This window comes from Mixophyes fleayi, chromosome 1, assembly GCF_038048845.1.
Source record: "Mixophyes fleayi isolate aMixFle1 chromosome 1, aMixFle1.hap1, whole genome shotgun sequence".
NCBI lineage: Eukaryota > Metazoa > Chordata > Amphibia > Anura > Limnodynastidae > Mixophyes > Mixophyes fleayi.
The window spans coordinates 374,594,641-374,620,652 of record NC_134402.1 but is presented as its reverse complement, the minus strand read 5'-3'; the positions used below and the strand labels follow the sequence as shown (position 1 = coordinate 374,620,652).

Genomic DNA, 26,012 nt, shown 5'->3' with positions numbered 1-26,012 from the left:
CTCTTGCTCATATAAAAATCTGTAAAAACTAGTAAAACACTTAAGTAGAAAGTCAGCTGATGTCAACATAGTATGAAAAGTATACAAAACCATGAAAGCAATAGATACACAGATGTTCATATGTTTGTTTAAATATTAGCGCAATAATTAAAACAGACTTATGATAGCCATGTAACAGACTGCAATACAACAGCAAAGTTTCCAAAGGCCATATAAGCAATTATAATGCTGCTGTTCACTGCTTGTCACTGCTACAAAATGCACCAGGACACTGCTGGGGTCATTTATAAAACTGTTTAGTGAATAATAATGTAAGTAGTCCTTTCTCCTAAGTATCTTGCGCTACTAATGGTTTCAGTAGGTCAGACCTGGTGCAGAACAAGAACAAGTTGCTAGTCAGGGAACATTTATAAAACCTGTCACTACAGAATATTTGTATATTTCTTTTTGTTTCTAAATGAACCATCCAGTAATTCTACACAGCCTTTGCAAAGTTGAACTATGCACTTATTTCTATAAATGCCCCCACTTTATATATTAGCAAAACAAAAACCTATTTAACATATTTAAGAATAATATTGTTTGCGGATATACTCTTACATATACTAATTAATAAGCATCTCCATTTCTTAATTCTGTTTAGCAAACATCAAAATACTGCTTTCATTAAATATTTTCACATTTGAATGTGTTTGTATGTTTATATATAAAATTGTATTGACTAAACTGATGAGTACCAAACATGTGTTACATATATTGTATTACTTTTGTTGTTTCCATGACTTATAGCCATATATAACAATTACATGGGTTGCAGGAACAATATATTTGTAGCAGGAATAAAATATTGTGTAAAATGCAATTGCTATAAAAGATAGTATTCTAACGTTGCTATTTATTGTGTTTAATTATTGCTTAATTTATCAGCAGTACATGTCTGTGCAGGTAATAGCCATCTGCAAATAGAGAGCAGTAACTTGTATTATTATTATTTGCTGAAGTAGTAAGGAGCCATGTCACAATGATGCTGTTTCATCAGGTTTGTTGACATGTTGCTTAGATACCAAGAGATAGCAGCTACATTACAGTAACTGTAGCAACCGGAGAAGCGGACATTCCTGTGCAGCAGGGTAGGAGGCAGCAGGCTGCACAGAGGAGCTGACACTTATTGTACATCTTAAAGGTAAGGAATAAAAATAAATATAAATGTCTCTGCTCACTTACAATATTGTTGTCTATAAATTATTAACTAGACATACAAAACACAGATTATATGTATATGTGGTTCTCTTGCACACTTAGGTTTGATCCCTGAAATACTTTCATTTATCAGGAGTATGTTTTGCCGATTGCATTGATTACAATATGCAAAATCAATTACTGAGGATGTTTGGATGCTAACATGTCTACTAATGATTCAGCCATTTGTACACTCAGTGGCACGCCAAGCAGCCAAGTGGAATTATTTTTACTATTATGGTTTATTTGTGCCAAAATATTACACCAGGCTTTCCAGAGGATATTGACTCATTCACGCTCTTCCCTGCCCTGTTGGAGATTACACTCTAAATCCCCTACCAAACAAGCACACATGGTCCAGGGTCTGTTTTTTCAGAGGCCAAGTAGCCTATCAACATGTTTTTGTACTGTGTGTGGAAAATGGAACACAAACACTGGGATAATGTGCTTGTAGAAACTGAACCCATAGCCAAAGTGCTAGGAGGCAGCAATGCTAACCACCTGTTAAGACTCAGTCGCATTTAAGTGAACACGCCCTTACTGTAAGTGGTGTATAATTGTACCCCCTTCCCTCCCCCTGGCCACCTCTCTAAACTTAAGTAGCTCTAAGTTTAAGATGCACCTTAGTCTATATCGGGATGCAAAATAGCAATGCTTACTTCTAACTGTACTTGATACCATTAATGGACAACTTGGTATTTACCTGCTATTCAAATTATGTACCAACTGCAATTATACCTGAACTTCTGGCAGAATTATTGAACATTTTACTATAATATCACACACAAAATGCAGGATATATTTATTTCAGATTAATATAAATATATAACCTTGACCATTGTCCTGAGGATTTATAAAAGTACTTCTTACTAACATACCATTGATCGTACTACTGATTAAAACCATCAGCACATAAATTAAAGTAACCGGTTCCACAGAATACACTAATTGCTTCAAGTTTTCCACAATATATATTTGTCCTAGAATGGAAACTAAAACATAATAGTACAGAACAGGCTGGCAATGTGTTCAGTGGTGGCTTCTGTGACATCACTATAGTAAACTCTACTAAAACATCACTTTAAATTAGTTATCAAATGAGTAGTCATGAAGCATGGGCAACCCCTTACCAGTAAGAGCTGGCAGTACTTAATGCCGGAGGGCTTATCGCTGGCAATAACATTGTTAATGTAGTTTTACATACATATAAGGGATTAAACAAAAAAAGCTCTCTTGTCACCGAAAACAAGTGTTGATAAATCGATCTTTACGTTTTTTTATATCATCTCTCAAAATGTTTTTGTAAAAATTATTCAATGATTCAACTAACAAAAGATAAACAATTTTAAGTTAAAAATTGCTTTCTATATACTTAAAACCTCCCTTTGAACACTTTTTTTGAACCACTAATAAAAGATTTGTGAATTGATTTATACACAAGTTTGAACAACATGTGAAATGACAATAAGTGAATTATAGGTGATACCTTCAAAATAGCTGACTGTATAGGAAAGTTTTAAAGGCACTAAGTCTGTAAAAAGGGGCTATTGTATATATTTCCTTCTTATTAACTTTTTTTTCTTCAAAAGTGCTTTATCCTCACATCTATCTTATGTCTAACACTGAATCACCCTTTATTTCACACAAAATAGCATGATTGGCCCAATATGGAGAATTACACTGTAAACCATACCCTGGAAAATTCATGTCTCTACCCACCAAGTACAAGCAAACATTGAATAATCAAGATGGTTTGATTTGCTTGTTGTGGCTGATTGAAATGCAAGGATGAAAGCATTATATTTGTTTAAGTAAAAAATGTGCATTGAGAAGATGATATTCACTAAATATTATATTAGAAAGTTAGTTATTCTATACATGGAGCCTGAATGTTCTCTGTGATCACATGGATTTCCTCCAGGTCCTCTATAATGATGCAAATATTTAGTAGTTGGTTGCTTGTGATTAAATTGCCCATGTGGTGTGTCTGCACATGCACCAGTCGTATGGGCTTCAGTTACAATTTCATGAACTGATGTGTCAAAAATATCTGGTTGTCAAGTTCTGCATTTTTTCTTGGCGCTATAATAAAAATGATGATAATAATATTTCAAACATGCTTCATACCTCAAGAATACTAAATTTATCTGTTGTATATTTCAGATAGAAATCAGAGGTCTGTAGCTGAAGAAAATGTCATTTTGAGCAGATACAAAAGTCCATCATCTTTAAAACAGAAAGCGGAATATCTAAACAGACTAGACATAGAATGACTTACTTGTTTTCTAATAGGACGAAAGGTGAAACTCCTTACTGAGCATTGACTAAAATGCAAAAATTACATCGATACCACAAAAGACGTTTTTCAAGATACATCTAATTAAAACATAGTATCTAATGACCAATAGCAATGAAACAAGTAAGGCCACCAAAGAAGTAAATGTTAAGTCCATATCACGTATCCGTAGACCTATCAGACCAGAAACTGCTATATTAATTAAAAGATCAACCAAAACTATGTCCCAGAATCAGGCCAACAGACCGGTTATTCCTCCTCGAAGACCAGGTTTTAAAGTGTGCTACATTTGTGGAAGAGAATTTGGTTCGAAATCAATTGATATACATGAACCCAAATGCCTGGAGAAATGGCACATAGAGAATAAAAGTCTCCCAAAGTCTCTCCGACGAGCAGTCCCAATAAAACCTCAGACTTCTGCAGATAGCTCTGACGATGCTGTAAATGCAGCAGCCTGGCAAAGTTCCCAAGCACAGCTTTTACCATGCGGAAATTGTGGTCGTACATTTCTTCCAGAAAGGCTTCTTGTACACCAAAAAAGTTGCAAACCAAGCGGCAAGAGTTTAGGATCTCCACATTCCACAGTTAACAAAACACTAACAAATCCCAGTTCCATAACAGCAGCTAAAACAGCCAGTGAGTTTTCTGATACACAGAATACTCAAAATCCAACAAAACCAAAAACATTAATTTGTTACATATGTGGACGGGAGTTTGGCACTAAATCTCTCCCAATACATGAGCCGAAATGTCTTGAGAAATGGAAAGTAGAAAATGATAGGTTACCTAAAGGGCAACGAAGACCCATTCCCCAGAAACCTCAAATGGCTTTGTCTGCAGAAACCAGCCGGGAGGAACAAAATAAAGCTGCTTGGCAGAGCTTTAAGGAGCAACTGTTGCCATGTTCAAATTGTGGTAGAACCTTTGCAAGTGACCGTCTCATAATCCATCAAAGAAGTTGCAAGGCTAAAGCAGGAGGTCCAAACATCAAAAATATAAATATTCATACCAATACACAAATGCAAAAAAATGAAGGCACAGAAAACAAAGATCATAAGGTAAAGAGTTAATATTTTGTGTAAACAATACACTGTTCTAGATATCGAAAAGGACAAGATATTCTGCACAAAACTTGTTATATATGTCACTTTAAAACAAACTTTACTCAGTAATATCGAAAATGATACATATAATTTCCTGGTGGTTTTTAAATTAAACATAGAATTCAGTAAGAGCTGATAATCATGATCAGGGGTGCTGAAGGGGAAAGGAGTACAAAGTAACATGGTAACCTACCACCGGGTACCTCTAAAGGGTGCCTGGTGGTAGGTTGTGGTATATTGGTCTGCACACACCTCCTTCCCTGTGCTGCGCACGAGCTATTGTAGAGCACAAGAGCAGTCTGGAGGGGGACCAACCACTAAATGTCCACACCGGGGGGTAAATGTATCAAGCTGAGAGTTTTCCGGCGAGTTTGAAAAGTGGAGATGTTGCCTATAGCAACCAATCAGATTGTAGCTATCATTTTGCAGAATGTACTACATAAATGATAGCTACAATCTGATTGGTTTTTCAAACCCGCCGGAAAACTCTCAGTTTGATACATTTACCCCCGGGTCTTAGGTTCCTCTCAGTGAGAGATCATGATTATATCTAAATGTTAAATAGACCTCAAAAAGTGCATAGGGAGCAGGTGGTAAATTAAAGAAGTTCCCCAATAACCTAGATACATTTCTGAATAGTTCCCAAAGTTCTTTAATTCACACTATGTATACATATTTATTATGTAGCTATAGTTTACGTTTTAAATAACACAATTCTGTACAATAGTGATCTATAGATAGCAGTTCAATTATACTAAAATTTAGTCATTTAAATACATGTATATTGTTCCAGCAAGCAACACAATGCTTTATAATCGGGACAGACACAATAATAAAACAAGACTATATATATATTAGCCACCAGATAAAGAGGGCATTGGTCGGAAGCTTACAGTCTATAGAAACAATTGGGGCTGCATGGTGGCTCAGTGGTTAGCAATTCTGCTCACAGCGCTGGGTTCATGAGTTTGATACCCGAACAGAGTTTGTACAGAGTTTGAGACCTGTACAGAGTTTGTATATTCTCCTTGTGTTTCCATGCTCTGGTTTCCTTTTTCAGGAGTGAGTTTGCGCTCTACTTCCGCTGGAATGCAGGAGCTGCAGCAGAAATAAGGATCCCTCCTTATACAAGAACTAAACAACAATGATTCTCTGCGCTCACTGACCTATGTATAGTATATATAAATGCCTGTATAATGTTGGCTGACCTATACAATAGTAATGGAATGGAGGGTTAGATGTGAATTAATTACATGTACCAATATCTCTAAATCATAAATGTAATGATCTCGTTTGTATTGACCATTAGCACGCTCTTGTTCTCCGTTGCCACGGCTTACATACATCAACTTTCTTCAAATGGACATGGCTGTGGCAGGCTTTACACTACAATATTGTTAACAGCGATATATTGACTCCAGCCTGTTTGACCTCAATTTGATGTTCACCTTTCTGTGCAACAGCACCAGGATGATTTGATTATAAAGCACATTATTATTGCTTTTCACCTAGGACTGGACTCATTACACATTATTGTTGTCATTGGGCCAACACTTTTTATGTATATGAATTTTCTGATTGCATATTGATGTTTTAAACAATTTATCATATGACCGCAACTGATGTTTATATAATTTATCATTTATGCATTATACCCTCGAGGCCTCCTGGTTATATTCAATTGGTTTTATGTGCTTATGGGTTTATAGGAACAATAAATTTATGATTTAGAGATATTGGTACATGTAATTAATTCACATCTAACCCTCCATTCCATTACTATTGTATAGGTCAGCCAACATTATACAGGCATTTATATATACTATACATAGGTCAGTGAGCGCAGATAATCATTGTTGTTTATGCTCTGGTCTCCTGCCACACTCCAAAAACATACTAATAGGTTAGGAAATTTAGACTGTAAGCTCCAATGGGGCAGATACTAATGTGAATGACAAATATTCTCTGTACAGCGCTGAAGAATTGGTGGCACTATATAAATAAATGGTGATGATATGTTCCTTGCATACCGAACGAATGTGAAATATATAACATGCCATTTACCTACACACTGTATAGAAAGGGATGTAAATATAAATCTAGGAATACAGTACCTCCTCTATAAATGATTGTGTTACATGTCTAGTGCCTCTCTATGGAGTCTATAATATATATATATATATATATATATATATATATATATATATATATATATATATAGTATATACACAGAATATCTATTTAATTGTTAACATCGCTCTCAGATAACTTTTGCATACTGCACTTTCTTTGAACTTGTTCCCATCTTGATCAAAATAAACATCTGCTAACTATCCTGTATCCTCTCACTGTGTTTTATTACTTTTATGTCATTCTAACTATCGTTTTACTCTCTTAATCTCTTATATTGCTCCGGAAGCCTCTTTGTCTCTATGTTTGAAGCAGATGTCTACCAGGATGACCAACATTTCTAAAATCTCTTTTCTTCTTCAGTCGAGTAGGATCTAGTTTTATCTTCATTTAAGCCTTCAGAGGGGAGATAAAAAGGGGTTGACTTAAATAAAAACCTTATGATTAGCAAAATGGTGAGTTACACTGCCTGGAGAATTTTAAAATTTGTGGAAGCCATCTGTTTCGTTGGCTTTATGCCTTGCTGGCAGATATGTCACATGCATAGGATTTACAAGAGGAGTACTGTGGTACCTATTTTTCTAATGCAGTCCCTCCTTTCTCCATTTAGAGCTGCAAACTGGGGTCTTATCGTTGCTTATTGTTTATTTTTTCTTAACTAGTCTTCCTTAAAATTATCATGATTATGTTGTTGTTGTTTTTTATTAATCTCCTTTTTGTTTAACCTCTGCATACTATTTTCTTGATGTTTAGGTTATGGGAGAGTTTTGGGTTTTATCCTTTGAACTCCTAATCATTTCTAATAAAGACCAGTCAAGAGGATGATCAACCAACTAGGGGGCAATTTTATTAATGTTATTGGCAATGTTATTTTCATGCAAACTATTATTAGCAATATTGAGCAGATTCTGATATTACATTGTTTGTGACAGAGGTATATGTAGCTAGAACTATACAGCTTCCCTAGCTACATACACTTCTGTCACCGTGTAATATTTTTGACCTGCCAGTAGACCCTCATGGCCCCACCCACAGACCCTCATAGCCACACCCACAGACCCTCATGGCCATGCCTTCTTTAGGTAACAGTGCTGCAAAAATAGTACATCCCAGGACACTCAGGAACTTTGTAAGACTGCAGACATGAACAGCATGAATGCACCCAGAATTTGGCACCTGGACATTATGCTTTTACTAATCTTCTAAACTCTGTCAAATCAGTTTGCTAATTACACCAAACTGCAGTGTGCACCAAATGCTTCAAACAGGCTTCATCACTGCTCATATGATATACTGAAAACTGTGTTTAGCAGCTTGGGGGGCTAGTTATTATTAATTTCCCCATCATGAGAATAAGTATGCTTTTTGCTAATTGCCTATTTCTGTGACAATAAAAAATCACCCATTGGCTGCAGTTATCAAACAAAGATCGATGAGGCATCTGAGCACTACTGTTGCCCAGGCGACACTGGCACAGAGCCACAATAGTAAACTTACTGCTTCACAGGGCCATTCTCAAAATGCAGCGGTACATAAAAAAGAGTTGCTGCAATTTACTATGCTGGGACTGCTCTGGGAGCCCCGGGTTTGAACCCAATCCTGAACAAAGACCTTTTTCTGTTCACCGACAGCCTAGCGCTGCCTGTGAATGAAGAAAGTGCTATGCACATGCTGGAGTGGCTTCAGTTGAATCCCATTTAAAATGACCCGCAACGACATCCTGAGATGACATTACTTTGCTGTGAATATTTTTGCTTTTTGCATCTTAATAAATTGCCTATTGTTGCTGTTCTCATAGAGGTCTATGGGGACAGAGGTAAGTGTTGGTAATTATTTTAATGCCGGAGAAATGAATGATATCTGATAACCCTTTGATAAATTAAAGAAGAAGTCTTGAGAGAGCATTTTGTCGGCGTTTACACTGGCATTTTGGCTCTTCACCACTTGTTTAATAGACCCCTTAAAGTGTGAACTGTATTAAAGAAAGACTATTACAGCTATTCCTATTCCTACTAGTGCAAGCAGTCATCATTATTGTGTCCCCTACAATGCACTGTGCTCATGGGTGCAGTGACTGTGTTAGTTAGGAACAGGAGAATGTTCCAAATTATTTACATTTTTGCAGAAACTTTTCACTTGGTGCCTTGAATATTACAAAACCTCGTTCCTTGAAATGTTATCTTCTCTGAAGGTATATAAAGAGCTGATGATGATGATAATGATGATGATGGTACTCTGAATGAGGGTACACTGACATACGCATCTCCAACTTATAAAAAGAAATTAAACAAGGTAGGAAGGTGGAATACAATAATTGGGCCTCAGTTACTAAGTGCAAAGCAGCCAAGGCACAATCCTTTTTTGGTGGTAATGTGGTCCACAACTTGTATAAGTGTATCTAGATTTCTGCCATAAAGCATCGGTTTACAGAGCAAAATACCAGTGTACGGAGGAGAAGAAGTTTGCACTGGTCGGATGTTCCTTGAAATCTCAGTTTGTGAAGCTAGATTATGGATATAAAATAAAGGGATGGGGTGGACACATTTTTAGCCGTCCATCAAGGAGGGCAATATGGCCATTTCCAATTAAAAAAAAATATTGGGATTTTGGCTACAGCCGTGACCTGGTGCAGATTGGGTCTTGTCCCATACTTTCAATGGGAATCATTTTGCACCTTCCATTTGCATTTTGGTGGAGAGGCACAATTCTAGTTGCACTTTGACTTTGCCAAATGTAAAAAGAAGCTTCCCACATACAAAGGTGCTAAATTTAAAAAGATCTCTTCTTACATCCATAAATGTGTTTTACTCAATAAAAATGGTGGTTCTAAAATGGTAGGAGTTTGGACATTTAGGGGTATAAAAGTGTAGATGTTGCCTATAGCAACCAATCAGATTGTAGCTGTCAATTATTTAGTACATTCTACAAAATGATAACTAGAATCTGATTGGTTACTTTAGGCAACATCTCCACTTTTGCAAACCCGCAGTTTAGTAAATATACCCCTTAAACTTTTGCACAATGGACCTCTTTAGTTTTTCTACCTTTCTGCACACATATGTGAACTCCTAGTTTGCAGGGAGTAGGAGTGCAGCTTGACGAACACATCAATGCTGAGTTCATCTTATGCCAGTTTGTGTGGCACAAATTTTAAAAAATGTCACTGGGCATGCCCACAAATAGAGCGCATGCAGAGTTGAGAAGGTGGGAAGGGGCAAATTAGCATTGGTCGAGTACAGTAAGCGTACGTTCACACAAATGCATCTGATGCGGACTAGCACAGAGTATATACATACTATATACTCATGAACTGTATCTGTTGCAGGTGCAAATACACACTGATGATAATAATGGTCACCAGCACTAGCTAGCTGCTTCTTATTGGCTGATTGCAAATTCACCTCAGAAACTGTCCATTAAAAAAGTTTTATTTTATTTTCTATAATATAATATAATAAAAAATTTTAAAAAATAAATTTTAATTAACAATTGAAAAGCATTACAGAGTATACATTTTATAATGATTAATATATCGGGTTGATAAAAAAATCTTTTTATTAAAGCTAACTTCATCGTAGATACTGTAACATACAAACAGGGCCAATTTTCAAAAAAGATTTTGCCTGGACTTATGATTGGAGGCCCTGCTCTCATTGAATTGCATGAGAAGTGTAGGAAGAGTGCATACAAGCACCTTCATATGAAGTCATTAGATAAAAGAGATCCACTGGAAGTTACAAATGATCTGACTTGTTAAGTACATGCTCCTTTAAAGCATACTTGCCTACTTTTGGCAAATTGTATCCGGGAGAGGGGCGTGTCTAGAGGGCGAAGGGGGTGGGGCGCGACCAAATGCATCATTTTGGCCCCTCGCTACAAATATGCCATTTTGTCGCGGGGGGCGGGGCCAAAATTATGCAATTCACGCAAATTGGGAAGTTCTCCCGGGAGTCCGTGAGACCGACCCGAATTTCGGGTGTCTCCCGGACATTCCGGGAGTGTTGGCAAGTATGCTTTAGAGTAATAGAGTAAAAATCACATTACAGTGTGTAGACTAATCAAGTTATGTAATCGGTGTACCGAATATTGGTGTCTTTTTATCTCACTAGTTAGCTTTTATTTATTTTTTTCTAAAGGAGTCAAAATGCAGGAAGATTGTTGTGGACTGTGGGTTATTCATTTAAACATGATCTGTCTGGTTAATCATGATGTTGCTATTAACACTTCATAAATTCTGAAATGTATTAGACTCTCAAGTTGGCTGCTGCTTCTGTTGAAGTAACTGAATACCTAAAGATGTTGATCTACTTTTGCTAAAGACCAACTGTCCATGACATTCATTACAACAACTGAATAGAAGAATTGTGGTTCTAGCTTGGTATATTGTGGAATTATGTGAAATGCAGCAAAGTGAAGAAAAATGTGGCAATGTTTTGTCTACAAAATAAACCTAAGATTATTACTCAGGCTTCGTAATTACACGTTAAAGTGTAGACCACTTTTTAATGGCCTTGCAAAGTTATATTTTTAAACAAAGTGTACTGTTTTTATACACAGGATGTATGAGAAAACACCATCAAAACCCTTGCTCTAATAAAGCATGACTGCCTGTTTTGTTTTGTCTGGAACAAATATTTCTGGGCTGAGTATGTGTGGATAGATTACCCGTAGCCAAAATTAAGACCATGGCATTTTTTATAATCATGTGGCTATCCAGAATAGGACTAGACAAGGGTGCTCTTTATCCAGTTTCCTTTATATCCTGGTAATGGAACATTTTTATGTAGCAAAATGATAAATGTTTCGATTGAAGTTTATCCCAAAATGGCTTTTATTTGCAGGCAATCTATTTTAATTATGTTCCCCATAAATTTCTCTATCTTCCCTACTCAAATAAATTTTGTCATTTTTGATGTTGCCCTAAATAAATACTCTGGGGTGCAGAGACGGGGATGCAGCTACACCCTTGGGTGCCCAGGAGTGGTGGATTACAATAGTGGGGCATGGCCCATGCTTTGTCCTGAGCCTTGACCTTCACTGGTAACCTACTTACCGATTACTCAGGCTGTGCTCCTCTACAACGTCCTCTACAACGTCGCTGCCAGCTCACTGACTCGTCCACTGCCCCAGTAAGCCTTAGGCTGACCTCTTAACCTCTGTCGGTAGCCCAATGCCCCTGCGACCTACAGTTTTGGTATTCTCCACATGACAGATTTCAGCCATCAGCACACTTCTTCAGTGACCTTGAGGCCTGCTACCTCCCTCAGACCTCCGTGAGCAGCCCAGTACTGCTGTGGCCTATAACCAGAGGCCTACAAGCCTCCTCCAGACTCTGTTATGCTGCTTAGTGTTCCTGAGGGTGTCCACTCCTTACCCATCCTGCTTACCTCCAGGTCTCCCTGACCTCCACCTGGCCTTTCCATGCTCCAGAACAACTTACGGCACAGCTCTGGACCAATACACTACCTAGGATTCTCCATGATACCTTGTGCCTTACAGACCCCCAGTCCAGAGTCCATTGTCTGCCCCAGAAAACTTCTCACCACTTGTGCCTCCCACACCTGACCTCAGTTGACCCTCAATAGCTACCTCTTCTATCTGCAGTTGAAGTTGAACGTTCCCTCCACAGCACAATCCCTTATCACTTCCACGTCCATTCAGAGTGGCTTTACTTCCACCTCCATTCTTACCATCTAGGCCTCTTTTACAACCTTAAACTCTGCTCCATCGATGACCCCCACTCCATAAAATCCTCTACTCCATCAAGGTTTGGCTCCTCCTGCAACTCTATACCCCCTCTCTTCTTGCTACCACGCCATCATGGACCTCATGCTTAGTCCTTAGCGCTCCTCTATTGTGCTTATTGCTTGCTATGTTTCTCCACACTGATGCATACCCCAAACTAAACTGTCCCTCCTGATCCTACTCCCCCAATCCTAGAATGTAAGTACTCACTAGCAGTGTCCTCTACCTTTTATCCCTTGTCTGTCTACTTTCCGTCTCTCTTGCATGTCCCTTGTCATGTCTGATGCTGATTTCTTTCTAAATGCCACATGATTTGTTCTGTCAATTGAATCCATACATTTATTATTCTGCTCAATTGTATATCCCTTGTCCTGTCTGATGCTGTTTTTTTCTTCTATACTGTGCATTTTGTTATGTTAATTGCATCCATACATTCATTATTCTGCTCAAATGTACCCATACATGCAATTATGATGATTAAATATGTAAATATAAGCAATGAGTGAACATACTTTGTTTCCACTATCCAAACGTCCCGGACATTAAATCAGTAGCACCCATGATTAATAATTAGGCCTCGTTTTCCCCCAACCAGCCCTGACATTAAGTTATTAACATTCACATTAAAGATCCTAAGCTCTCTTTAGCAGGGCTTCTATATGCCTAGTCTCATGTCTGCACTCTCAACTTGTTTTTTGTATGATTTTTTTCATACAGACTGTCCTGTACGGCAGAATTTTGTGGGTCATATAAATAAACGATGATGATTAAATATGCTTATTTTCCCCCAACAAGATCCAACATCAAACTAATAATATTAAAATGTAATAAATAGGACTATTTCCCCCCAACCAGACGCAACATAAAATTAATAGCATAATTATTTAGTTATATCTGATCAAAATGTCGAGACCTTAAGTTGTGTCCACCACGTATGCCAAATAACCCCCCTATTCTGCAGCCACAGAAGTACTGTGTAGATATTATGGAACTAACTGCCAATGTACCAGGCATACTCCATAAAGGCGATAAAGTGTCAATATCTGTGTTTACCACCACATATAGAGACTCAGAATGTTTGGAAGGTCTGTTTAATTCTAAACTGAGTTTGACCTAATCACCCTTTGAGGTGTGCAAATATCACCTTGCTAGCTGATGTTTTTCTCACAATTGGGATTCCAGAAACCAATCTGGTTTATTAGCATATCTATAGAACTTATAATTAGTCTACCACAGTGTTTGTTTGGATTCATAAGATAGTACAGTTGAGCTCTATCTGAAGCTGTTTTTTGTGGAAATGAAAAGGTTTGGCTAAAGAATGTCTCTCTTCTTTCAATGCAAGCAGCGCTTCCTCTAGCCTCCACTCTAACTATCGCCAGGCAATTCCCTAGGCCAGTTAAATGATCAAGCCTCTAATGAAAGCTTTGCGGATGACCCACCACCACAAGGGGATGGCCAGTGCTGTGCACAATTTTTTGTGTGTTTGTTCCAAAGTTGGAGACAAAGAGGGAACCTAGGACCTGTTTCAAAGTTTGATGGGTGATTGATGGCCTTTTGACAATTACTTCTACTTTAAGTGACTCCAGTCCTATCTGCAGCCCCCCCCATCCAGATTCCACAAATAGGCTACTCAAGTCACCCGAGAGTAATCTGCCTCCAGTGTTGCACCTGCAGCCTAGGAGGGGTGTGGCTTTGTGGACCAAATTTGGTTAAAAACTGTCCACAGATGCTGTAAATGTTCTTTATAAATGTCAGTTTACACTACAATATTGTACAAATAAATCTGAGTGAACATCCCTACAGCCTACCAGACGTTAACTAATTGTTGGAAGGTGCCTGGGACATAATTCATCCCGAAAGCCATGACTGCAAACTGGTACGATCCATACTGGGTAACAAAGGTAGATTTTTTCTTGCTCATCTGGATCTAGAGAGATTTGCCAGTATCCTTGGTTAAGATCAATGGGAGTTAGGTAGTTAGCATGCCCAGGTTGATTAAACAGGTCATTAAGCAGGGCATTACATATCTGTCCATGGTAGTAACCTCAGTCAGCCTGCAATAATCCATCCAGATCTATGAACAATCTGATGATCTGATTGTCGGCAATTTACTATACTCCTCCCCACTTTAAAACTACAGCCTAGCACATCAATTCAACACTAATTGCTAGATTTACTAAGCTGCAGGTTTGAAAAAGTGGGAATGTTGCCTATTGCGACCAATCAGATTCTAGCTATCATTTGGTAGAAGGTACTAAATAAATGAAAGCTAGAATCTGATTGGTTGCTATAGGCAACTTCCCCACATCTTCAAACCCGCTGCTTAGTACATCTAGCCCTAAGTCTATGTTGATCAACATAGACTTAGGGGTAAATGTATCATATTTCGATTTCTTCAAGTCGCCGGAAATCGGCGAGATGGCAGCTAAAATTTAAAGCGGCGCTGCCTTGTAAAGGGAAACTTGCCTTTACAGCTACCATTTTAACAGGGATAATAAATATTACTCATTAGGTACTTCATTTATTTTTTAAATTTCGCTGGTTCAATGGGGATTTGATATTATCATTCTCCATTTTAATGTATACTAATAAAATGTAAATTCTATTTAATATAAGACATAAATATACGAGTCATTGAGTGCCCTATATACACACATTTCCTCTCCTTTGCCTTTCTATGAATTCAACATATGTGTGGGTGCACCTCCCTTATATGTAGAAGAATCATATATAATTACATTTATTTGAGACAACTGAGGGATTAATGACTTTTCTTGGTGCGGAGTTAGTATTCTTCTTGCCACCATGATACTATCATGCACTACAACACCATTTTAATTTTAATACTCTGCAATGCTTAGTATCCATTTCAACATGTAGTTTGATTGTTCACCTATAATTGTTTAAAAACATTTCTATTTACAGCCACCAGTAATAAAGCAACCACCGACAGTTGTCTGTTACATTTGTGGCCGTGAGTTTGGAACAAAATCTATCAATATCCATGAACCCCAATGTTTAAAGAAGTGGCATCTGGAAAATGACAGATTACCTAAAAATTTGCAAAGACCTGAACCAAAGAAGCCAGAGATCAGAGCGATTGGTGGTAAGACGAAGTTTCGAAGAAAACAAACAGTTGTTACTCTAAGCAAGCTTAGATATTTTCTATAGATCTATTTTTATTATTTAAGAAAGCCTCAGTCAATTGGATTTTGGATTTGGCAACTATCAGTCCAATTTATGCACATTTATTTCAAGTAGACCGGTAAGTGTAGATGCACTGGAGCAGGGGTCGGGCTATGTAGTGACACCAGAGGTCTATTCCTCAGTATTAAGCACATGGCCCTGGGAAATTTTTAAGGAAGACTTTTTTTTCCCAATTATTTCATTTAAAAAACAAACAAAACAATGCATTTTATATACATACTTATAAGAAAAGGAAATGTTTTATTTTATTAGTGAAACTGTATACCATGTGTATGCACACAATGAGAGCTTCTACTAATGCAATGATCTTAGTTGCTAGTATGATTCTGTGTGGAGCAATAACACAGTTGGTATATTCATTGAGTGGGGACATTGCTGGTATAATTGATATGTGGGGAAGCTGCAGGTATAACCATGTGTTTAGCACTCCTGTTACAATATGTTAGGGGCACTATGGAGATCGGATAAGAGGGCCCTATAGTTGCTCTGCTGCCTAAAGCCCCAAACTGCTGCTTAGCCAAGGACCCCTTTTGTCTTAATCTGAGTCTAATTTCAGCAATATGCTCATGTTTCAGAATGAATTTAGCCATTAGCCGAAGCGTTACCCCTTCCCTAGTGACGTTGCGCACTGGCTTCCCCCAATCTGGAGTCTGAAATCCAACCGTCAGTATATTTCAAGGCCTGGGATTAAGGCACTTATGCCAGAGAGGAGGGTGGTAACAATAGCAGGGTGAGAACATAGTTTTTTCCTAATGGGTGCATTGAGCCAGTAACATCAATATATTATGAAATGATTAACACTGCATGCATAAAGGGTTAGGGAAACGTTTGTAGTCTACCTAAGGTAGGCAATGGTGAATAATTATACTATCTACATCCAGGTAAGGAATAGGGCTGGGAAGAGGTGCACTGAGTATTCCGTTGGCAATCTGTGGTATTTCATTTCAAGGTGCAGAGTATGCTGCTATAATAACCTCTGTATATAGCACTGTCAGAATGTGTCGGCCTGAACACTAATTGACCAGCTTTGAACAACCTGGTTTAATATAGAACAATCAGTCTCTAATAGAATTCACAGACAAACAACTCAGCTGATTGCAAATTGTAAATATATGGTTCATAAATACGATGTTAAAAATTGCTCTGCTCTCCTCTAGTTCAAGCTGCAATGTTTTGTAGGAAGTAATGGTATACTACATGATATCTGAACTCTATTAGAAATAATGTATTGAACCACACTTGTATTATAGCCATTAGATATTAACTGCCTATATTATCACCTATTCACTAAATGGCTGCATTAAACACTGAGGATGTGTAATATGGTTAAAGTTGTTGGTCTCTTTAAATCTTTTACCATTTTGTTTCTTTGTGAAATTAGCACCTATGGCATTGTTGGATACTTCTCTTTGTGCACAACCCTTGTCTGCAGGGTTCAATATTCTTTGCAATTTATTTAATGGTTTCTGCAGCCACCAAATTAAAAAACCTTTAAGTACATTACATTTCTAAATTATCCTGTTACTCTTTTTTTGCCAATAATCCTCTTTTGGATGACAGCTTGGATGTCCACTGATACTGGATTCACTGACACTTGATTACTACAAAGATACCTTGTTGGGTAAAAGTTTCAACATTTAATAGGGCAAAACTTTATCTTATAGTTCATCAAGGCTCATATCAATAAAGTTGCTGGAATTATTAGAACCAGTTTAAAATCAATCAAGCCAGCCCAGTTCAATGAACTCTGACTTTTGGTCACATCTTGAAAATATTGACATTTATTTATGATTCAACTACCATGGTTTTTAATTTATAACTGCAATACTGTTAAATTTGAGTATGTAGATTGCGCTCACAGCTTGCAGTTAAAATACTTTACAATAAAGTATAAAATGTATGTGTTCTACCATGCGCAAGTCAAACATGTTCTAGATTAAATAAGTACATTTTATAGTATTTTTAATATTTTTTAAATGCGAACAGCAAACATTACTGTATTCAAGATTAAATTCGCCTTTTGAATGAAAAAACATTTTTGTTTGTTTGAGAATTTATTGCACATTTTTGAGTGTTAGAACTGGTTCTATGAACCAGTTCAAGGAGCACTTCTAAACAATTTTGAGCATCTCTATCTATGAAGACATTACGTAATTAATATAAAGATTATAAGGGGGATATCAAATATAAATAAAAAACAACTATGAAAGAATGTACAGAAACCATAGATTGGTTGCTAAAATGTATGATGATACAACATTTGTGCCCTAATAAGATCCACATTGACGTGTGTCAGATGCTTGGTTGCATAGGGAGAGGACTCAGTAGCAGAAAGAAAGAAGTAATAATGCCTCTCTATAGGTCATTGGTACAGCCTCATCTAGAATACTGTGTTCAGTTCTGGAGGCCATAGCTCCAGAAGGATATAAATACATTAGAGACTGTCCAAAGAAGGACAACTAAACTGGTGCATGGCCTATAGCCCAAAACTTACCCGGGAAGACTAAAATAACTTAATATGTATAGTTTGGAGAAGAGAAGGGAAAGGGGGACATGGTAGAAATTTCCAAATATATCAAGGGTTTGAACAAAGTACAGGAGGGAAGCATTCTTCAAAGAAAGAGAAGTACCAGAACATGAGGACATGCACTGAAATTGGAGGGAAGTAGGTTCAGAGGAAATTTGAGGAGAAACTACTTCATAGAAAGGGTAGTGGGTAAGTGGTATAACCTCCCATCAGAGGTGGTGGAGGCCAATACAGTAGAGCAGTTTAAGCATGCTTAGGATAGACATAAGAATATCCTTATACAGAATAAAGGATCAATTAGGGATTAAGGTACGATAGGTTAATAAAAAAAATGGGCAGACTAGTTGGGTCAAGCGGTTCTTATCTGCCGTCAAATTCTATGTCTATGTCTATGTTACTCAAGGGAGTTTTTACTTGAGCACAGAGTTAGAACACTATCTTAACGTTTCTGTAGATAGTTAGGTTTCTGTGATATCAGGATCACAGTATGATAACATGCAGACATAATGCCTGTCCTAAAAAGCGGACAATATTTTTCCTCAATTTAAAGGTAACTCAAAGGCAATACACAATTGATAAATCGACCAGATAGATGTTATCACTCTGTGCATGCGATTATTGTCACACTGCACTAATAGGCCACTGTAGTCCACATATGATCCAGCCTCTGGGCACAATTGTTGCATGGTCGGATCACTTCCAGTTTGACCACCCATGTTTGTGGCCACATTGAAATATGATAATGTTCAACAATACTTGAAGGGTATTATTCCACCACATCCTACTGCCTATTTATCCTTCATTGTTTGTTACTTATTCTGTTTTACTTTAATTAGCCTTAAAATATTTTGTTTTGCTATGATGCTTTTATTGTTCATTTTGAATGTAAGCAAGACAGATTATTCTGGAATAATGGTTTAGAAAGTCTCTTCTGACTACAGACTCACACGTTCTAACACAATGAAACATATAAATTACTTTGGAAAAGGTTTGCACTCAAAATAAAAAATATGTTTCTAACAGATCTGGAAAACACTGCTTGTTGTTAAATCAAGTTGTGGAATATGAATCACATTAAAACTGGGCAGAATTAGATATCCTTGCTGGCCAAAAGAGACATCCTTGCTGTGCCAGCAGAGGCATTGTAGCATGTAACAAAATGCACAGACCCTTCTCACTCTGAGAAATGAAAAATCATTTTAAATTGAGCACAAAAACATTTCATTGTCTGCCATGCCAGGAAAGGATTGTTAGCAAAACAAACTGCATAAACAAGACGTTAGTCTAAATAGAGTACATGCAGAACTTGTGCCACAATTAAATTTTTATTCAAATAAGATAAAGATGTATGAATACATTTTAATATCTCCCCTTGGAAAATGTAAAACATAAGTACTGACCGACAAAATTAAGTAGAACTGCAGCTTGTAGCTCTCTCAAGTGACACCATTGACTATGATGTGCACTGGCTTTAAAATGCACCTTTTTCTGGCTGAAAAACATGGTTTTCAATGGTGCCCATGTCCACCCTGAGACTGGTCCTGTTGGTCACCAGTCAACATGATAAAATAACCCTCAAGTTGTATTAGGCATGCTTTAAAGAAAAGAAAATGCAATAGTTACATTTTATATGGAATACATTAAATTTCTCTCTTAGTAAAGTTGACGCTTTCACACCAGCCTGGTGCTGTTTGTAAATGGCACATCAAAGTGGTAGTTGCATGTCATGGACAGCGGGGTAGAGAGTCAGGTGATGGCACCAGGAGTGGTTGCTGGCTTCATGATCATTTCACAGTGTTCAAAGTGAGTGATGTGCGTTAAATGCCAATGTGCCATATGCACTTATACATTTGTAAACGGAATTCCCCATGACGTCATTGGGCGACATCAATGGCCTTTCTATGTAGGTTAGAAAATAGCTGATTAATGCAGAGCAAAACTTAGAGATTTATGCAAAACCAATACAATAATTGCTTATAGGTAACTAATAGAGAGGATATATTAGTGCTGAAAATAGGGGAGAACTGTTGGAGGCATTAGATAAGTTGTTAAAGTCTTCCCTTGTAAAAAACAAAATAGTTAAAAAAAAAATTGACAAGGTAAAAGATGGAAAACATTTTTTTTAAATCACACCATTCTCCTGACACTATAACTAATTTAAATTTTAGTATATCACTAGGTGATTGTTGAAGTAATTTTCTGTAGTTAAGCTACCATATTTTCCGCACTATAAGGCGCACCTAAGAGCCTTAAATTTTCTAAAAAATCGTCCGTGCGCCTAATAATCCGGTGCGCCCTATGTGTGCACTGAGTTCCAAAATCTCTTAAAATGTTGTTGTGCGACTTTGGTAAGTGCTCCGCTTGATTGACTGTCAAACCATTTCTGGCTGACACAGGGACGTAATACGTACACTACGTGCACTGGTTTGTCTAAGGGCCCCCGAAAATGGCACCAGTGAAGAGACATGCCTACGAGGCACAATTCAAACTACAGGCCATCAGTTACGCGGTTGTAAATGGGAATAGAGCAGCTGCGAAAGAATTCAACATCAATGAATCTATGGTTCGGAAGTGGAGGAAGCAAGAAAATGAACTGGGCCAAGTTAAGAAGACGAAACAGAGCTTCTCCGGGAACAAAGCGAGGTGGCCACAGTTAGAAGACCAACTTGAGTAATGGATTATTGAACAAAGAACAGCCGGGAGAAGCGTCTCTACAGTCACCATTCGACTGAAGGCAACAACGATAGCACAAGACATGAAGATCGTACACTTTCAAGGAGCTCCGTCTTGGTGCTTTCGTTTTATGAAAAGGCGTCATCTCTCCATCCGCGCAAGGACTACCGTGGCGCAGCAACTGCCAGCGGATTACAAAGAAAAGCTGGCCATCTTCCGCACCTACTGCAGTAGCAAGATTACCGACAGAAAGATCCAGCCCAACCACATCACCAACATGGAGGAGGTCCCCCTCTCTTTTGACATCCCCGTGAACCATACTGTGGAGAAAAAGGGGACCAGCACGGTATCGATACGCACCACGGGGCATGAGAAGTCGGCTTTCACTGTTGTTCTTGGTTGCCACGGTAATGGAGAGCAACTACCACCTATGGTCATTTTTAAGAGGAAGACGCTGCCAAAAGAAAAGTTTCCAGCCGGAGTCATTGTTAAGGCCAATCAAAAGGGCTGGATGGACGAGGAGAAAATAAGAGAGTGGCTGAGAGAGGTGTATGTAAAGAGATGTTTTTTTCCACACATCACCGTCCCTGTTGATCTGCGATTCCATGCGCGCCCATCTCACCGCTACTGTGAAAAGCCAAGTGAAGCAAATTAATTCGGAGCTTGCCATCATTCCGGGAGGATTAACAAAAGAACTCCAACCGCTGGACATTGGTGTAAACAGGGCGTTCAAAGTGAAGTTGCGAGCGGCGTGGGAGCGATGGATGACAGACGGTGAACACACCTTTACTAAGACTGGGAGGCAGCGCCGGGCGAGTTACGCCACCATATGTGAATGGATTGTGGATGCCTGGGCTAAGGTATCTGCCTTAATTGTTGTCCGAGCTTTCGCGAAAGCCGGCATCATTGCTGAACAGCCACCTGACAACGAGACTGACTCAGACAATGATGAGAGGGAACTCGGCATGTTTGATGGCGAAATTGCCCAGCTGTTCAATTCAGACATAGAGGATGAGGAGTTTGATGGATTTGTGGGAGAAGATTGATTTAAAAATAATGTGAGTGTATTGTTAATAAAGTTCAACTCACTCACTGTATTGCCTCCGTTACCTTTTTTTTTTGTAGAGTGTAGAATTTTGTATGTTTTAGCATGCGCCTTACAATACGGTGTGCCTTATGTATGTGTTAAGTACAGAAAAAGACCCCGTAATTGAGACTGCGCCTTATAATCCGGTGCGCCTTATAGTGTGGAAAATACGGTAATTGCATAAATCTATAAGTTATTTTTGTGATGTTTCCCTAATGTTCAATGTCCATTAAATAAATAGATATTTAATCTAATTTTTAATCCAAATAAAAGCCATATCTCTCAAAATGTGTGTATAGGGAAAGTGTATAAATGGGATAATGCACTCCCTAATGTAAATTATATTACAAGCTACTGAAGATGACCATATAAAAGCATAAGACTGTAAGCCGGTTCTTTTATACAGATCCCATAAATCAGAAGTGGCTTCTTAAATCTGTAATAGTTTATTTTTAGGATTCAAGATTCAAAATACCCTTACAAAAATAACATTGGATTACCGTGGTAAAATACCATGTTAAGCCCGTGTTCATTTTCTTAAGGACGGGCTCTCTGACCTAAGAAACACCATCAAACTGTGCTAAGCATGAGAGTTATGGAACATTAGCATAATATTATATAATATGATAGCTATATTCAGAATTTTAAATTATAATGTTCAACCTATTGCTTGCTGTACTTAATCAGAATACCAGTACAATCCATAATGAAAATGGATGGAAAATATTCATATAATTAGGTAACAATGCATAGTTAATTGTTATGTTATGTTCAGTCAGGATAAGGCATAATATTTTTTAATTACACTCTTCAGACAATAGCCAGAACATCTTGTACAAGCACAATGACTGGGTTAATTTAGCTAATACTAAGCCTACAGGTATTTCCTGAAAATGTTTTCCTACTTTGTTAACCAAAATGAAAACTGATATTCTGTCTTTTTTCCAGAAAAAGGTTCCTATGATCTTGTTGCTTTAAATGAGGCTGCCTGGCAGAGTGCCCAGAGCCAACTGGTTGCATGTGATATTTGTGGACGCACCTTCCTGCCAGACAGACTTCTTGTCCACCAACGGTCCTGTAAAGTCAAGAAAACAAAGTAGTGCGAGTCACAGTCCCGTGTAATAGAGTAATACAGGACTTGTGGGAACTGTAAAGTCTCTGCACAGTAAGCGTGCCTTCAGGATAACACATTACATTATTATATTGGCAATGACATGATTTCCATTGTATACCATTAAATGCTGAGCGATTCTGATATTGTGTATGGGCAGTGTGTGTTTGTGTGTGTTAAAATCATTATATTTTTAATAAAGATATTAATTTTCATGTCTGGTTCTTGTCATAATGAACAACTATGGTATGGCAAACTGCAGCACACAGCGAGTTCTGGGGATAAATCTATTAAACAGAGTTTTTTTCAAGTCACAGATATTCACCAATTTTGAACAGCACATTTAAAACGGCAATGTCTTTAAAGACATTGCAAGTAACAGGTGCCTTAACGAAGCTATAATATTCTGATAAATAACACTATCGCATACTCCCGTTTATTGGTAGTAGAGAAAATGTAAGTCTTATAGAAATAATAATAACGACAACAGCAGCAATATGTACTGCATATAATGGCCAATATACTGTATATCTGAAATGATAAACCACAGTCTTTAAATAAGAGTACCAAGCACATAATGTTTTTATTCCATTAACATCCCTCTCCCCACTAGTACAAGAACCCTGTGATCTTAGTAGATGATCATCATCATCATCATCATTTATTTATATAGCGCCAGAAAATTTCGTAGCGCTTTACAATTGGGAACAAACATTAATAAAACAATACTGGGTAATACATACAGACAGAGAGAGAGGTAAGAAAAGTCTGCTCGCAAGCTTACAATCTATGGGATCACCTGTGTCCTGTTTATTCTCAGGGCTTAAAAGCTTAAAAAAATTAAAGTTTGCATACAGTGCAGGCCTGGATTTCTGGAAAGGCCGAGGGTGACAGGAGTACAGGGGCGGCAATCTTTTCACTTTTTTAGTGATGTTTATTTATATTATAGAGATGAAGTGTGGTAGGGCTTGGAGAACTGCAGACATTATAGGACATACCTACCAACAGTGCCTATTTTGTCAAGACTACCTCGATTTATATACCCAGAAAGGGACATGGCTTTTTGAGCAGAAGGAATGGCAATCCAGAGTAAAAAAGTGAATCCTGGTCCTGAAATGTTTGCCTATGGCAGCAGCTGATTGGACAAGCCCCAGAAGCTGTTCAGTTAGCTGCCATTGCCATCCTTACAGTCAGGGCCGGTGCTAGGGTCCATGGCGCCCTAGGCATTTTTACAAAATCGGCGCCCCCCCTTCCCACGCAAAAATCGGCGCTGCCAGCCCCCCCCCCCGCAAAAATCGGCGCCCTCCTCCCTCCTCCCTCCTCACCCCGTCTTTCCTTACCTTGTCTCACCACCGCCGCCTCTCTGCTCCGTCTCCTCCCCTCCACTCACTGACACTAGTGAGTGAAGGGGAGCAGACGGAGCAGAGAGGCGGCGGTGGTGAGCAATAGCCTCTTCCCCCCTCCCCATGCATCTGAATGCTGTGCGGCGGCCGTGACAGGTATGGTCAGCGGTCGCCGCACAGTTTTAAAGTCATTTACCATTCTGTGGCGCCCTCCAGAGCCCGGCGCCCTAGGCAAGTGCCTAACCTTGCCTAATGGGAGCGCCGGGCCGGCTTACAGTACACTTTTTACAGCCAAACTTTTCCAGACTGTTAGGAGAATAGACAGAATTTAGCCACCTATGGATAGGGGGAAAGGTTGGAGATTGGTGACTAATGCTAATACAGCTTGAAGAGACCTTCAGCAGGAACTGTCAGTGGACACCATACTGCCAAGGCCTGAACTATTGAGGAGAGTTATGATCAAATTATGGGTCATCATGCATATGTTATAAATTAAAACTTACATTTATATATTTTACATATTTCCTATTTGTGTTTTTTACATGCAGAGGGTTTTAGTTTCTGGAATCTTATACACACCAGCACAACACATTGTCCTGAAACATTACAGTTATCATCATTTGTAAGTCAATGTACAAAGTAATGCTTAATAATAGATACAACTGAGAAATGATATATGTTCTAGGGAGTACGGTTTCAACCAGACAATTCCTCACAGGAGATCATCTCCTAGTAGCAGATTAGTTAGAGTAAAGAATAGCTCTGGTCATTAGGGAAACAGGGTCAACAAGTGTATACATTAACTTTAGAAATATTTAAAAACAAGACTCATAGACCTTCAGCAATCTGAAGATATAATGAATGTAAGGCACGTATCCTGATATCATTTGAGATAACTTACTCTAGAACAAGTACTTACTTACATTGGTTGGTTTGTGGCAGCTTCCATTCCAACTAGCTTTAACATATCTAATATTTTAAGATGTGTTGAAGATAGAAGATACTTAACTACTCTAAAGGGGGTCAGAAATGCCTCCACATGACCAATTGTAGATTATTGGTTACTGGAGATATTTAAGGGGTGTTGGAACTTCGTTGCACGGTTAGGACTCTGGGCCTAATTCATTAAGGATCTTAAATTAAGAAGTTTCTTATTTAAGTCTCCTGGACAAAACCATGTTACAATGCAAGGGGTGCAAATTAGTATTCTGTTTTGCACATAAATTAAATACTGAATGTTTTTTAATGTAGCACACAAATACTTGATAGCTTATTTGTACACTGAAATTTAAAGTTGATATTTGTGTGCTACATGAAAAAACAGTCATCATCATCATTTATTTATATAGCGCCACTAATTCCGCAGCGCTGTACAGAGAACTCACATCAGTCCCTGCCTCATTGGAGCTTACAGTCTAAATTCCCTAATATAGACACACACTCACAGACAGACAGAGAGGGAGAGACTAGGGTCAATTTTGGAAGCAGCCAATTAACCTACCAGTATGTTTTTGGAGTGTGGGAGGAAACCGAAGCACCCGGAGGAAACCC

General features: G+C 38.2%; 1 protein-coding gene across 1 annotated transcript; it reads left to right on the top strand.

Moving 5' to 3' along the window:
- Positions 1–1,078: 1,078 nt before the first annotated feature.
- On the top strand, positions 1,079–23,284 carry LOC142109036 (zinc finger protein 474-like). The gene is made up of 4 exons (XM_075193046.1): positions 1,079–1,183; positions 3,403–4,593; positions 15,439–15,619; positions 22,956–23,284. The coding sequence occupies exons 2-4, from the start codon at positions 3,637–3,639 to the stop codon at positions 23,105–23,107; spliced, it is 1,290 nt and encodes a 429-aa protein (XP_075049147.1). The 5' UTR covers positions 1,079–1,183; positions 3,403–3,636; the 3' UTR covers positions 23,108–23,284.
- The last annotated feature ends 2,728 nt before the right edge of the window (positions 23,285–26,012 follow it).